General features: G+C 38.9%; 1 protein-coding gene across 1 annotated transcript; it reads right to left on the bottom strand.

The window, feature by feature from the left end:
- Nucleotides 1–3164: 3164 nt before the first annotated feature.
- On the bottom strand, nt 3165–4689 carry LOC102708900 (chitinase 9). Its single transcript, XM_040524642.1, has 2 exons — nt 3991–4689; nt 3165–3857 (listed from the first exon to the last, which is right to left on the bottom strand). Exons 1-2 carry the CDS (start codon nt 4605–4607, stop codon nt 3470–3472), a joined length of 1005 nt encoding a protein of 334 aa, XP_040380576.1. The 5' UTR covers nt 4608–4689; the 3' UTR covers nt 3165–3469.
- Nucleotides 4690–12661: the final 7972 nt, after the last annotated feature.

Here is a 12661-nt window from a genome sequence, read left to right as displayed (position 1 = left end):
TAAAATGAATGATCAAAATTAGACATAAAAGTCACTAACATCAAACGTACAAAAGCGAGAAAGAGAACGTAGCAAGCGTGTACAGTACACAGTATTTTTTTTGCGGCACAAGGGTGAGCGCTCATTTTTCATCTCCTGCATCTGCTTTGGTTTTATTAAGGCCTCCGATTCATGGATGCCTGATCGAATCCACAGGGTATGAATTAAACTGGATGAAGAGATAGAACAGTAGTGAAAACGACCATCTTGTCTTCGCAGATTCGTAGTGACATGCATCCGGGCTCAATAAGCCAGATCGAGCCATGCTCTGGTTTGATTCGTCGGAAAGCTTGCGTTAAAACTACCCAGATCTCTCCGCTTACACGATCCATCTCTTTGTGTGGTAGATATAAAATTCACACACGCGCTTGTCTATTCAATAGTTCAATGTTTGTTTTGTGGATAGAAGAAGAATTCATGTACCTCTCTATTTAACACGGTCATTTACTTTGTGTTACTAACAATTGAATTGGGTACGTTCTTAACCTGGCAACATTTTTTCAATGGATTGCAACACTCTTTTGCAGAAGCAGTTACGAAGAGCAACATGAAGTGATGCAGATCGGAGAAAGTGATGTTGTTCGTCGGGTAGAATCTCTCCAGCAGGAAACTATAGCATCCTGCGAAATGAATGTAGTTATGCAACCAATGTCTGATGTCTCTGATCTGAAGAAGAAAAAAACAATTAGTAACTTCGATATGTATAAGAGAGAACGTACGATACACGTCGAGTGATCCGGGGGGGGGGGGGGGGGGGGGGTGTCGCTTTGAAAGATAGTAAGAGATAAGGTATGGAAAAAATACTCCCTTCATATATACGTATGGCGTCGTTGATTTTTGAATCACGTTTGACCATTCGTCTTATTCAAAATTTATATCCAAATATGCAAAATCATAATGCATATAAAGTTTCTGTAACAATAAATCATATTATAACAAAATAATTAATAATTATATAATTTTTTTGAATAAGACGAATGATCAAACGTGAACCTAAAAATCAATGGCATCATAAAAAAATGAAGGGAGTACTATAATAGATGCTAATGGTATGATTATATAGGTAATTTAGTGTCAATTGTGTTTAGCATCGATAACTAAAAAAATATCCATCTTAAAGAAGTATCGTGCTTTTGGTCGTCGGTTGCAAACAGGAGCAATCATGCCTTATTCTTACTATGCAAATAATCCATCTTTAGCGTTTTTCAGTCGAGGAGGGATTGAGGAAGATCATTCTTTTTCTTACTATAATACTATGCAAAATAATCATCCATTTTTGGGTTTTCTCAGTTGAGTTAGAAATAAGGAAGATCGGTTTCATGGTTTTTTTGTGTCTACACAAATATTTTTCCTTTATGGTTTGTCCCTCATGGAGGAGTAAGATCGGTAGATAGTTGCTTGGCCTGATCTGTTAAAAGATTTGGTCGTGAACATGAGAGAAGTTCCCGTCGATACATAGGTGGCCAACATGCAAAGCTAGATATGGATTCAAGATTAATACAAATAAATCGAAGAGCAAAAAATATTATCAAATTTCGGACTAGAAACAACGCACAGCATTGCCGCGCGCACCTTTGATTTTTTTAAAATGACGCAATTAATTTTTAGATTTATGTTAGACCATTTATTTTTTTTAAATATGTATAATTATAAATTATACTTAAAGCTATTTTAGTAATAAATCAAATCATAATAAAATAATTAATAATTATGTAGTTTTTTTAATAAGACACATAGCCAATCATAGATTAAAAGTGAACAACGTTAATTAAAAAAATTAGAAGAAGTATAAAGGTTTATTAGGATTATTTATTAGCCAATGATATTTGATGAAATATTATAGGCTAGTTAAACTTAAATATTTGTTACTCGACACTCATTATTCGAGAAGAAGGTAAGTCACAATGAATTAAAAAATTCAGAGGAGATATAATTTTGGGAACTTTGATAAGAAGATTTTATTTTGCGAGCGGTGCGGCCTGGTGCCTGGCGGGCTGCCCTTCAACCTTGTTGACTTGTGCCTCCCTCTCATTGCTAGTACAGGGCCAAGCGTTGTCCTCTCATTTCCTGGGCAGTGGGTAGTGCCACGTGGCACGTTTCTATTTAGAGAAACTGAACAACTTTCGTATATAGAGATCGCATCAACCTGTATCCGAACTATGTATTCACATGATTTTGGGCATTAAAGCATTAACTGCATCCAACCTCTTTATTCACATGATCGTGCAAATCTTTTCAAAAAAAAAGTCACACAAATCATGTCATACTTGAAAAGAAAATTTAAACCAAAAAAATCACGCAAATCATGTTGGCCGTACGTAAATCACGTCGATACCTTTTATTTCACTCTAACCGTACTGACATGGTACTATTTCTTTTTTTTGACTTTTTTGCCCTTTTGTGAAATTATTCTTTTACACTTCCAACCTAAGTACATCTACTAATACTTAATTACCTTAGAAAAAAGTAAATTTTGCTGTTGAACGTTGGAATTTTACTCCTTTTGAATTCAAACACCGAAAAGATCTCCTCTTCATTTTGGCCAAAGAATAGGTTAGAAGATTCTGTAAATCACTACTAGCTACCAGGTGCATGCTTATGATCAACCTCATATGTCATTTGTTAGTTACTGAGCCAGTAATGTTGAGGTACTTCAGTAGCACTCAGAGTATGCTATAAATTAAAATTTGGTAGTAGAAAATTTCTTGTGATGTTATATTTTCTGATTTAACCGCCTAAACCGATCTCAGGTTTCTGTGGCTCTGTGCCTCTGTCTGATGGTTTCCGAGATGCCAAATGCATGGCGTGAATATCTTTTTATTTTTTGAAAGATCAGGGAGGGAGTTTCCCTACCTGAATATATTACGAGCATACAAAAAATGAGAATAAGAGGGGTGGAGGGGGAGTACAAGTGATTGTATCAGGTTACACCAAGTGATGAAGAAGACGGGTATATAGGAGACCACATGACCATCTTCTTCCTCGTCTGAAAGGATAAACCATATATATGAACAGTCGTAGTGGTGACCTGGTAGGCTGGTAGGTGCATGTCAAACCGAAAGTGCAGTTATTGGATAAATGAGACGAAGGAGCTATATAGCACCAGCTCTAAGGTGGGAGAGGAAACGTATTTTTTATTTTCTTTCTTGTGTGCTATAGAAAGAGATGACAAATTCAGATAATAACAATCCAAATTTGGGACCCAAATTTCGCATGATCAAGATAACTTTATTATCATACGTTTATTTATTCTGGACGGGCACATGCATATCAGCACATGTGTTTCTCGAAGGCTTATTACAGCGCATCTTCCCGCCATGCATACGGCATTGTACATTGTAAGCACCGAGTGTACGACGACGACACGTACAGGATCGAGCGGCAAAGCGCACTTATTTTTACCGGCCGGCCGCCGGCGGCGAGAAGCTGTTCACAGCGCGGCGAACCCGCTGTTGAACGGCCTCTGGCCGTAGCAGTCGAGGTTGCTCCCGTAGCCGATGCCGAGGACGTCGCAGTAGCGCTGGTAGAAGCCGATCCGGTTCGCCACCCGGTCGTCGGGGCCGTGGCCGCACTCCAGCCCGCCGTTGATGATGTTGGTGATCACGCCGTACCCGGGCACCCGCCCCGCCGCGACGTCCCCCGAGGTCGGCGTCCACCGCCCCGTGACCACGTCGTGGCACGACGGCTTGGGCGCCTGCGGCGTCATCCAGAACCACAGCGCCGTCTTGAACGACACCACCGGGTCCGTCGCCACCAGCTCCGGGTTGTTCAGGAGGTCCTCGCCGATGGCCTCTCCGGCCGGCCCGTAGTTGTAGTTGCTGATCGATCAAACAAAAAAAGTCCAAAAACCGAACCATTGATCCGTTCGTGCTGAGAATTCGATCGTACAATGGAAACTTGATGTGCATGGATGGAATAATGCATGGATGCGTGTTGCGACGTGGTGCTTACTAGGAGAGCTGGATGGGGCCGCGGCCGAAGTACTTCTTCCCCGGCGCGCACGGCCACTCGGCGCTGGGGACGCAGTAGTCGGCCGCGGCGCCGACCTCCTCCTTGAAGCAGTAGCCCCACGAGAAGGGGCCGTCGGGCGCGGTCGGCCACCCGCCCGTGGTCTCGTGGGAGGTCTGGCCCAGGAACGCGGCGACCTCACGCTTGCGCGCCTCGTCGTCGTCCCCCATCGAGGCGAAGTCGGGGAACGCGGCGGCGGCGGTGACGAAGGCGTCGTAGGTGTAGAACCCTCTGGCGGGGCACGCCGCGTCGTTGCGGTGGAGCAGCAGCTGCTCGAAGAGTTCCTTAGACACAATCGACTCCACCGCGCCGCCACCACCTCCCCCTCCCCCACCACCGCCGCCACCACCTCCTCCGCCGCCGCCGCAGCCGTCGCACTGGCTCTGGCAGCCGTCGCCGCAGTAGTCGGACGTGGAGCCGCACCAGCCGAAGCGGCTGCAGCAGAGGCAGTTCGGACACAGCGCGCCACCGGCCTGCGAGCCGCACTGCTCGGCGCCTGCGTGCGCCGCCAAGGCCGCGGCGGCCACGAGGAGGGCCAGTACCTTCGTCGTCGCGTTCATGGATGGCCTGGGAGTTCTCGTTCTTGATTCCGAGGTGGTAGAGATGGCGCGAAACCTCCAGCTCTTATAAGCAGCTCTTGCTGGCTCGTTGCTACTCCGAATGGACTTCGCTAGCGAGCTCGAGTTTTCTCCTCTCGGTGCACGCCTGCACGCTGCACGGAGTTTGGTGGTGATTGCTAAGATTGTGACCGCTCAACTGTCATCTTGACCACTATCTTTGATTATATAAAGCACGAAGGATAACTATGCACTGTATTTACTCCCAACGTTGTTTTATATTTGACATGGTTGCTTTTCAGATATAGATTATTTATTATATTTAAAATTTGTATTAAATATGTACGATTATAAGTTATTTTTACTAATGAATTAAATTATAACAAAATAATTATAGAGTAATTTTATCGGACAATTTTACTGTCCTTGATAAAAGTACCTACATATACCAAAATTTACGCTCAAAAATTTTGATGCTTCGAGATACAGAGGAACTGGAGATACCGAAATTTGACGCTAGAAAATATAATACCTATCAGTGCTTTATTAAGGGCGATATTTAACATCCTCCAACTATCTATACGTACTAAAATTTACGCTTAAGAATTTGACATCTCAAAGTATAAAGTAATTGGATGTACCAAATTGTACAAATATAGTACATCATAGTACTTTTTCAAGAATGACAAAGTTGTTCTAACTAATAATTATGTAATTTTTAAAATAAAATAAACGGCTAAACTTAGACAAAAGTTAATAGCGTAAAATAAAAACATAATACAATATGTGGAATTTACAGTGAGGAGTTACTTTTGGATCCATCGGGTCCTCCACGACGGAATGAAAATGGTTACATGTTTGCAAATGAGGACGACAATAATACAAGCGTATGAGATTTTATACACCATTAACAAATGCTGTGGCTATATTTCTGAAGTTGTTGCTATCTGAAAGAGTAGCAGGTTAATTCGAAACAGCAGAATGGGAAGGGATGCTAATTCCTTAAGGGGATGTTTCATTGTTTTTGCATACCGTTTAAACAATTATAAAAGAAGTTTAAAAATCGACATGATATGTCACATAAATGTGTGGTATATCACCCACAAATACGTCATATTTTTTTGCAACTAATCAAAATCAAACTTAAAGTTATTGTGTTTTTAAAACGATATATCAGACATTAATTTATCTTGTCCTTTTTTTTAAAAAAAACTCTTTTATAACTGTTTTGATGAAATATAACAAACAAGATTCGGCCATTGATCCATCGTCTTTCTCGTGTTTTTGTTTTTTGTTTTTTTGTTTTTTTGTTTTTTTGCCTCCTTACAACTCTGTACAGCTGTGTCATCTTCCATCAATCAGAGAGGAACGTTAAGGCTTCAAGCCCCCTTGGCAGAAGATCCACTAATTTGGTTCCCTGATTACTTCAGACTTCTGCAACTTCATCAGTTCATCAAGCTGGTTCTACCATTTGCACAGCCTATACTCTGCGGAGAGGATTGAATTATTTATAAACTCATAAACTTTTGGTAATAACATTCCGAGGTTTTGGGTATTTCAAAAAAAAAGGAAATTTAAACAAATCTTTGCTAGATTGAAAAAAAGAATGGTCATGACACCATCTAACAAGATACATGGGTAAATCCTAGATTTCAAAATTTTAAGTACAATATTTTGAGCCCGAGCTTTGTTCCGGTCCAACGGTTTATACCTTGAGGTACCGGTACCAGGGTTCTCGTTCCCGTTCCTGCCGTCCTGCCACGACACCGCGGTAGCACGGTTACCGCACGGTACCCGTGGATCCGGCAAAAACCGCGATGAATTTGAAAATCAAAAATTTAAATTCAAACCTTGTCGGTAAATTCGGTAACCGAACGGTTTGTCACGGTTACCGCGCGATTTTGCGAGCTTACCGCACGATTTCGCACAGTAACCGGCTAATACGTGCCGAAACAACGCATGAGAATGACGGAGACCGTGCAAAACCACGCGGTTTCGGCTGCGAAAACCGCGGTTACCGCGACAAAACCGCAGGGAGGAGAATATTTAAAAAAAATTGAGATGTCAAATGCAAAAAAACTTTAAAAAATCTGAAAAATATAGAAAATTAAGAAAAACATTTTGTGACTATATTTGTGACATTTAGGACATGTTATAGAAAAACAAGAAAATTTTGATATGACATTTTCTAAATTCTTGACATTGCAACATACCATTTTATATCACACTTCACCAAATAATTCACATCAATAACGAGTAACAACAACTTTATTTTAATTGTTGTGTCATAAATATACCTACTACCCATAATTACGAACAAAATATGTACTAACATGTACATATAATTTTTCTCTATGCATATTTTCCTATATCCATCATTGTATATTTATATTTCAATAGTATGTACAACGTGTGTCTAGTGCAAATTAATAATGTCTCAACAATAAAATATTATTAACCATCTTTTTACGAAATATTATTTGCAATAGGCTATTTTTATTTTTTCCTCCGAAATTTTTGTTATGATTTTTAATTGCGCCGAAAATACATTTTTTAAGGAATTTTTTTGACAAAACTATATTATATATCAACCTATACAACATATTTTTTTACATTAAATTTCCTCAAAAATTTTTACTTCTACTCAAATTTAAACTCAAAACCACGGTACATATCGTACCAAGTCTCCGCGGGACAGCCGGTTACCCCGGTAACGAGAACCCTGAGAGCCGGTACCGCCATCACCGTAGCCTGTGCTCTCCCCAGCGTGTCCTTCTCCGTGGCAAAGATAGTGCAGCCACAGCCAATGCATCCTTCCGCTCCAGACGCCTGACACCTTGTCCCTAATACGCCCCATGTGTCTCTACCACCGTAGTTGATGGAAGAGGTTAATTTTGATTTTTTTTAGTGTATTGAACTTCTGTTATGTGTTGTTTATGGAACATCTAGCAAAAAAAATAATTTTACAATACTTGAGTAGTACCGAGATACTAAAATTTTAGTGTAAAATTTAGTGCCTCGTAGTACCTAAGATACCAAGAGATACTAATATTTATATTAAAAAATGATACCTTCTGATACGTTCACAGGAACCGTAAAATTGCTCGCAGCTAGTTAATCATCTATCCATCACGGCCGGCATCGGTGAATCGATAAGCCATCGTCTAGGGTTCCAGCCCCCTCAACGTTGTCTATTTGTGAATTTCGGGTTTAATTACCTTCAACTTTACAGGCTTACAGCCCATCACTTAAGGCCAAAAGACAATATCACCCTTCCATTTAGCAAACCCTACATCGATGCCACCTCCCTGATAGCAAGGTTCTACCAGTACCAACAATTTTGAGTCATCAGATCTACGCCAACGAACCATCGGTATTTTGGTACCTACCCCCACTGCTGGACCGGAAAAAGAATTCTATCTGAACCCTGCTTCCATATGGCATAGTGTGCAATACTGCAATGGCAATCATTCAGACGAGCGGTGAGCAAAAAATATCGACAAACCGATGTCTAGACCAAACTGATCCCATTTTAAGATATAACGTGAACCGAGGGCACCAACTAAACCGATCTGTTCAGATGCTTCTGGTCCAACAGCACAAGAACCAAGCCCCACCAGTTCTTTTATGTGCCTCCATGTTTCCTTCATCAAGCAAATCGAGTAGCTGCATTGCCTCACATCCTAGATCGATTAGATCGAGCGGCGCTTGCTACTGGCTGCACAGGAAGATCCGCGGCGCAGATTGTAGGCTACGATACGCATCTTCGGTGGAAAACTGAGCCTGACAAAACCAAACTGATTTTATTTGGTAATTCCTCCGTTTCCTCCGTCTTAGATGTTTGACTTTTTTTTGGTTTGTAATATTTAATCATTTGTTTTATTTAAAAAATTATAAAAATATTATTTATTTTGCTTGTTACTTACTTTATTATCAAAAGAATTTTAAACATGATTTGTTATTTTTTATATTTGTACTAAATATTTGAATAATACGAATGATCAAATGTTGCAAAAAAAAATCAAATGTCTTACCTTATAATGTCTTACCTTATGAGACCGAGCGAGTAGTTTTTTTGCTCGGCTATGAGATTTTAGAACTTCTCTTAAGTTTTGTTTTGCAAAAACCAATTTACTGAAACAATCGAGTTGATTAACCCAAAAAAACCGAACGTCCCACCTAGGAGTGAGCCAAGGCCCTTGGTTTTTTCACGATGCTATTTAAGAACTTTAGCTCAAAACTATATAGTAGTAATATTTAGCTCCAACCCATTTTAAACGAAAAAGTTAAAATTTATTAAAAAAATAGGCAGATTACCACCCCTGTCCCACCCCTGCACACTCTGAGGATGCCTTGTTCTGATCGTAATGTTTTCGCTAGGCTTCGTTTAGTTCCCAAAAATTTTCATCTAAAAACATCATATTAAATCTTTGAACATCTAAATAGAGTATTAAACATAGATAAATCAAAAACTAATTACACAGTTACGTGAGAAATTATGAGACGAATCTTTTGAGCCTAATTAGTATATGATTAGTCATAAGTGCTACGGTAACCCACATGCACTAATGACGGATTAATTAGGCTCAAAAGATTCGTGTCGCGGTTTCCATGCTAGCCATAAAATTCGTTTTTTCATTTTTGTCCGAAAACCCTTTTCGACATCTGGTCAAACGCTGATGTGATATGTAAAAATTTTTATTTCACCAACTTTTAGGACTTGTTTAGTTCAATTTTTTTAAAAAAACATCACATCGAATCTTTGGACACCTAAATAAAGTATTAAATATAGATAAACCAAAAAACTAATTACATAGTTACAGAAGAAATTTTGAGACGGATGTTTTGAGCCTACCTAGTACATGATTAGCCATAAGTGCTACAGTACCAACATGTGCTAATGATAGATTAATTAAGCTCAAAAAATCCGTCTCGTGGTTTTCAGGTTAGCCGTAAAATTTATTTTTTCATTCGTATATAAAAACCACATCCGACATCGGCTCGATCATTTAATGTGACATATCTTCCGAGCAAATTTTTTTTTTCGAACTAAAACAGCCCCTAGACACCCCCTGAATACGGTAGCGCATTGCTCGATCGGCATCGAATCTCTGCACAAGCATCATCCCGTCGGCCCGTCCCGCGTCCCTTCACCGAGTCGTAACGACGCCTCCGATAATCTGGACAAGCTCAACGATCACCTCAGCTGTCACGTCGTCCTCTCCCTTTTGGTACGGTAGAAAACGATGTTGCTGCTGCTACTACTACTAGTGAAATTTACCGTGCTTCTAAATCTTCACGTCACATATTATCTCTTGCGCTCACGGTACACCACGCGCTGCATCATCAGAGGCTGCGTCCCCTGTTGCTGGATGCTGCTACGTACCCGCCGCTCGCGTGCATGTCAGCAAACAGAAGCAACAAATTAATCATTTTAGCTCGTGTTCCGCGCAGCCCGTGTACTTAGGCCTTGTTTATTTGCAAAAATATTTTGTAAAAACATTGCATTAAGTTTTTAGACATATATTTAAAGTTCTAAACATAGTCTAATTATAAAATAAATTTCAAATTTCGACTGGAAATCACGAGAGGAATCTTTTCAGACTAATTAATCTGTCATTAGCACAAGTCGGTTACTGTAGCACTTATAGCTAATCACGTTCTAATTAGGCTTAAAAGATTCGTCTCACAATTTAAAGTTCTAAACATAGTCTAATTATAAAATAAATTTCAGATTTCGACTGGAAATCACGAGAGAAATCTTTTCAGACTAATTAATCTGTCATTAGCACATGTCGGTTACTGTAGCACTTATAGCTAATCACGTTCTAATTAGGCTTAAAAGATTCGTCTCACGATTTTCTTCATAACTATGTAATTAGTTTTTAATGTTCATATATATTTATTGTTTTATTTATATATTCAAAAATAATATTTTTGGAAAAGTTTTTGACTAAACAGGCCTTAATTATTTTAGGCGACGAGGCGATGCCGTCCTCCTAGGCTGCCTAGGTCGTAGCCTCGTACTAATTCGGATTATCAAATGCGTTCTCCCCGGGTGATTTGATGCCATGCACATGCGAAAAACACAGGGTTTTCCTGTGCTCTGTCAATCACGCCAACGCATGGACTTCAACATCTGGTTAGGTGAGGTTAGAAGAAATAAAAAAACGTTGTGATTAACCGCTGTGTTTATTGCTGGCAATCAGTACTGCCTCCGTATCGTAATAACTCATTTTTCGATTTATGTGTTTAACGCTGAGACCATTCGTCTTATTTAAAAAATTATAAAAAACTTTAAAAAATTAATCATATATAAAGTACTATTTATATTTTATCATGTAATAACAATAAAAATATTAATCACAAAAAAATTTAAATAAGACGAAGAGTCAAAGCATTATATCTAAAAACTAAAAAAATGATCTTCGTTTGCGGATGACTTACACGATTTCGATCTTAAGGTAACATCAAAAATGTACGTCTAGGGGATATATAGGCACTGTTTAGTTCCGAAATATTTCTCTGCGTTAAATCTGTGAACACCTAAATAGAGCACTAAACATAGAAAAACAAAAAACTAATTGTACAGTTATGTGAGAAACTCTGAGACTAATCTTTTGAGCCTAATTAGTCTATGATTAGCCATAAGTGTTACAGTACCTACATATGTTAATAACAGATTAATTAGGCTCAAAAGATTCGTCTCGCGGTTTCTAGGCGAGCCGGAAAATTCGTTTTTTCATTCGTGTCCAAAAACCCTTCCGACGTCCAGTCAAACGTTTAATGTGATATTCAAAAATTTTCATTTCCCTAACTAAACACCGTCATAGAGATGAATCAGCACATTGATCACTTTGTTATCAACAGCCTGAACCCGTGCCAAGTGTTAGAAACCAATAGGTTTGTTTCAAATAGACGGATAGTTTGAACTGCACTAGTCGTGTCCCAAAATAAATACATGCATGTATACGTCCCCAATACAACTGTAGAAAAAATATTGTTATACCTCTTATATATATATGGGTAGCCAGGTAGGTTGATGGTCGGTAAGCCGACAGTATTGAAGTGATATTTCCCTCTTTTTTTTTTAACTGAAGGTAGGCAAGAATGTAAAGGTTAATTTATTTTGACACAAAATTTAAATTTTACGGATTAATTTATTTTGAGATGTGGAGTATATTTGTACTACTTTTAAATAGAATCACCGATATTAGCCACCATGTATTAAAGTATATATCCCAACCGTCGTAGTGATGCACCAAATGCTAGAGATCAAAGTTAATGGGATGCTAATGTTGTAGGGGACGTTGTAATCACGCTGATTACTATTGTTTAGACGCAAAATGTCTGATTAATCGCTAATAACAGAAATTATAAGTTCGTCAAAGACTAATGCAAGACGGATCAACGATATGTGACGGATTGCTGAACCTCCCTTGTCTTTTCGCTTATGCTTATGCTGATAAACTAAAATTTAATTTTTTAATATTAAATTTAGAGTTGATTTTGGAGTTTCTTACTTAGTTTATTTTCTGACCTTAGCTTTTAGATCACTAGAAATATGTATATAAAAAATTTATTAGTAAATTATTTTTTATTTATAAATACGTGGTTTTTACTTGCACTACGGTAGGGATGGGCGAGTGGCCGATCGGTTCTGTCGGTAGAAGCGGTCCGGTTTCTTTAGGTTTCGTTTTGAAAAGAGTACGCACCGTAAATCATCCAAAAGGAATGAAAACAAATCGTCTAATTTACTCCTATCTAACAACTTTGAATGGTTAATATGGGAGGTCAACAGCTATATGAGTCTACATGTAGTCAGTAATCCCACATCTGAGAAGAGCGAGACTCAATACTAAAATATAAAATATAAGGGATAGACAGAAATAACCAAGACCAAGATACCAAACCAAAATAACCGAGACCGAAATTTGGTTAGCATTTCACTAACCGAAATTAATTCGGTCATCATTCTTCATTAACCGAAATGACTGAACTAACCGAAATTACAAAAATATGATATAGTTACAGTAATCTTTGTAATTTAGAGCTTA

This window comes from Oryza brachyantha, chromosome 5 (genome assembly GCF_000231095.2).
Source record: "Oryza brachyantha chromosome 5, ObraRS2, whole genome shotgun sequence".
NCBI lineage: Eukaryota > Viridiplantae > Streptophyta > Magnoliopsida > Poales > Poaceae > Oryza > Oryza brachyantha.
This window is presented reverse-complemented; position numbering and strand designations above follow the sequence as displayed.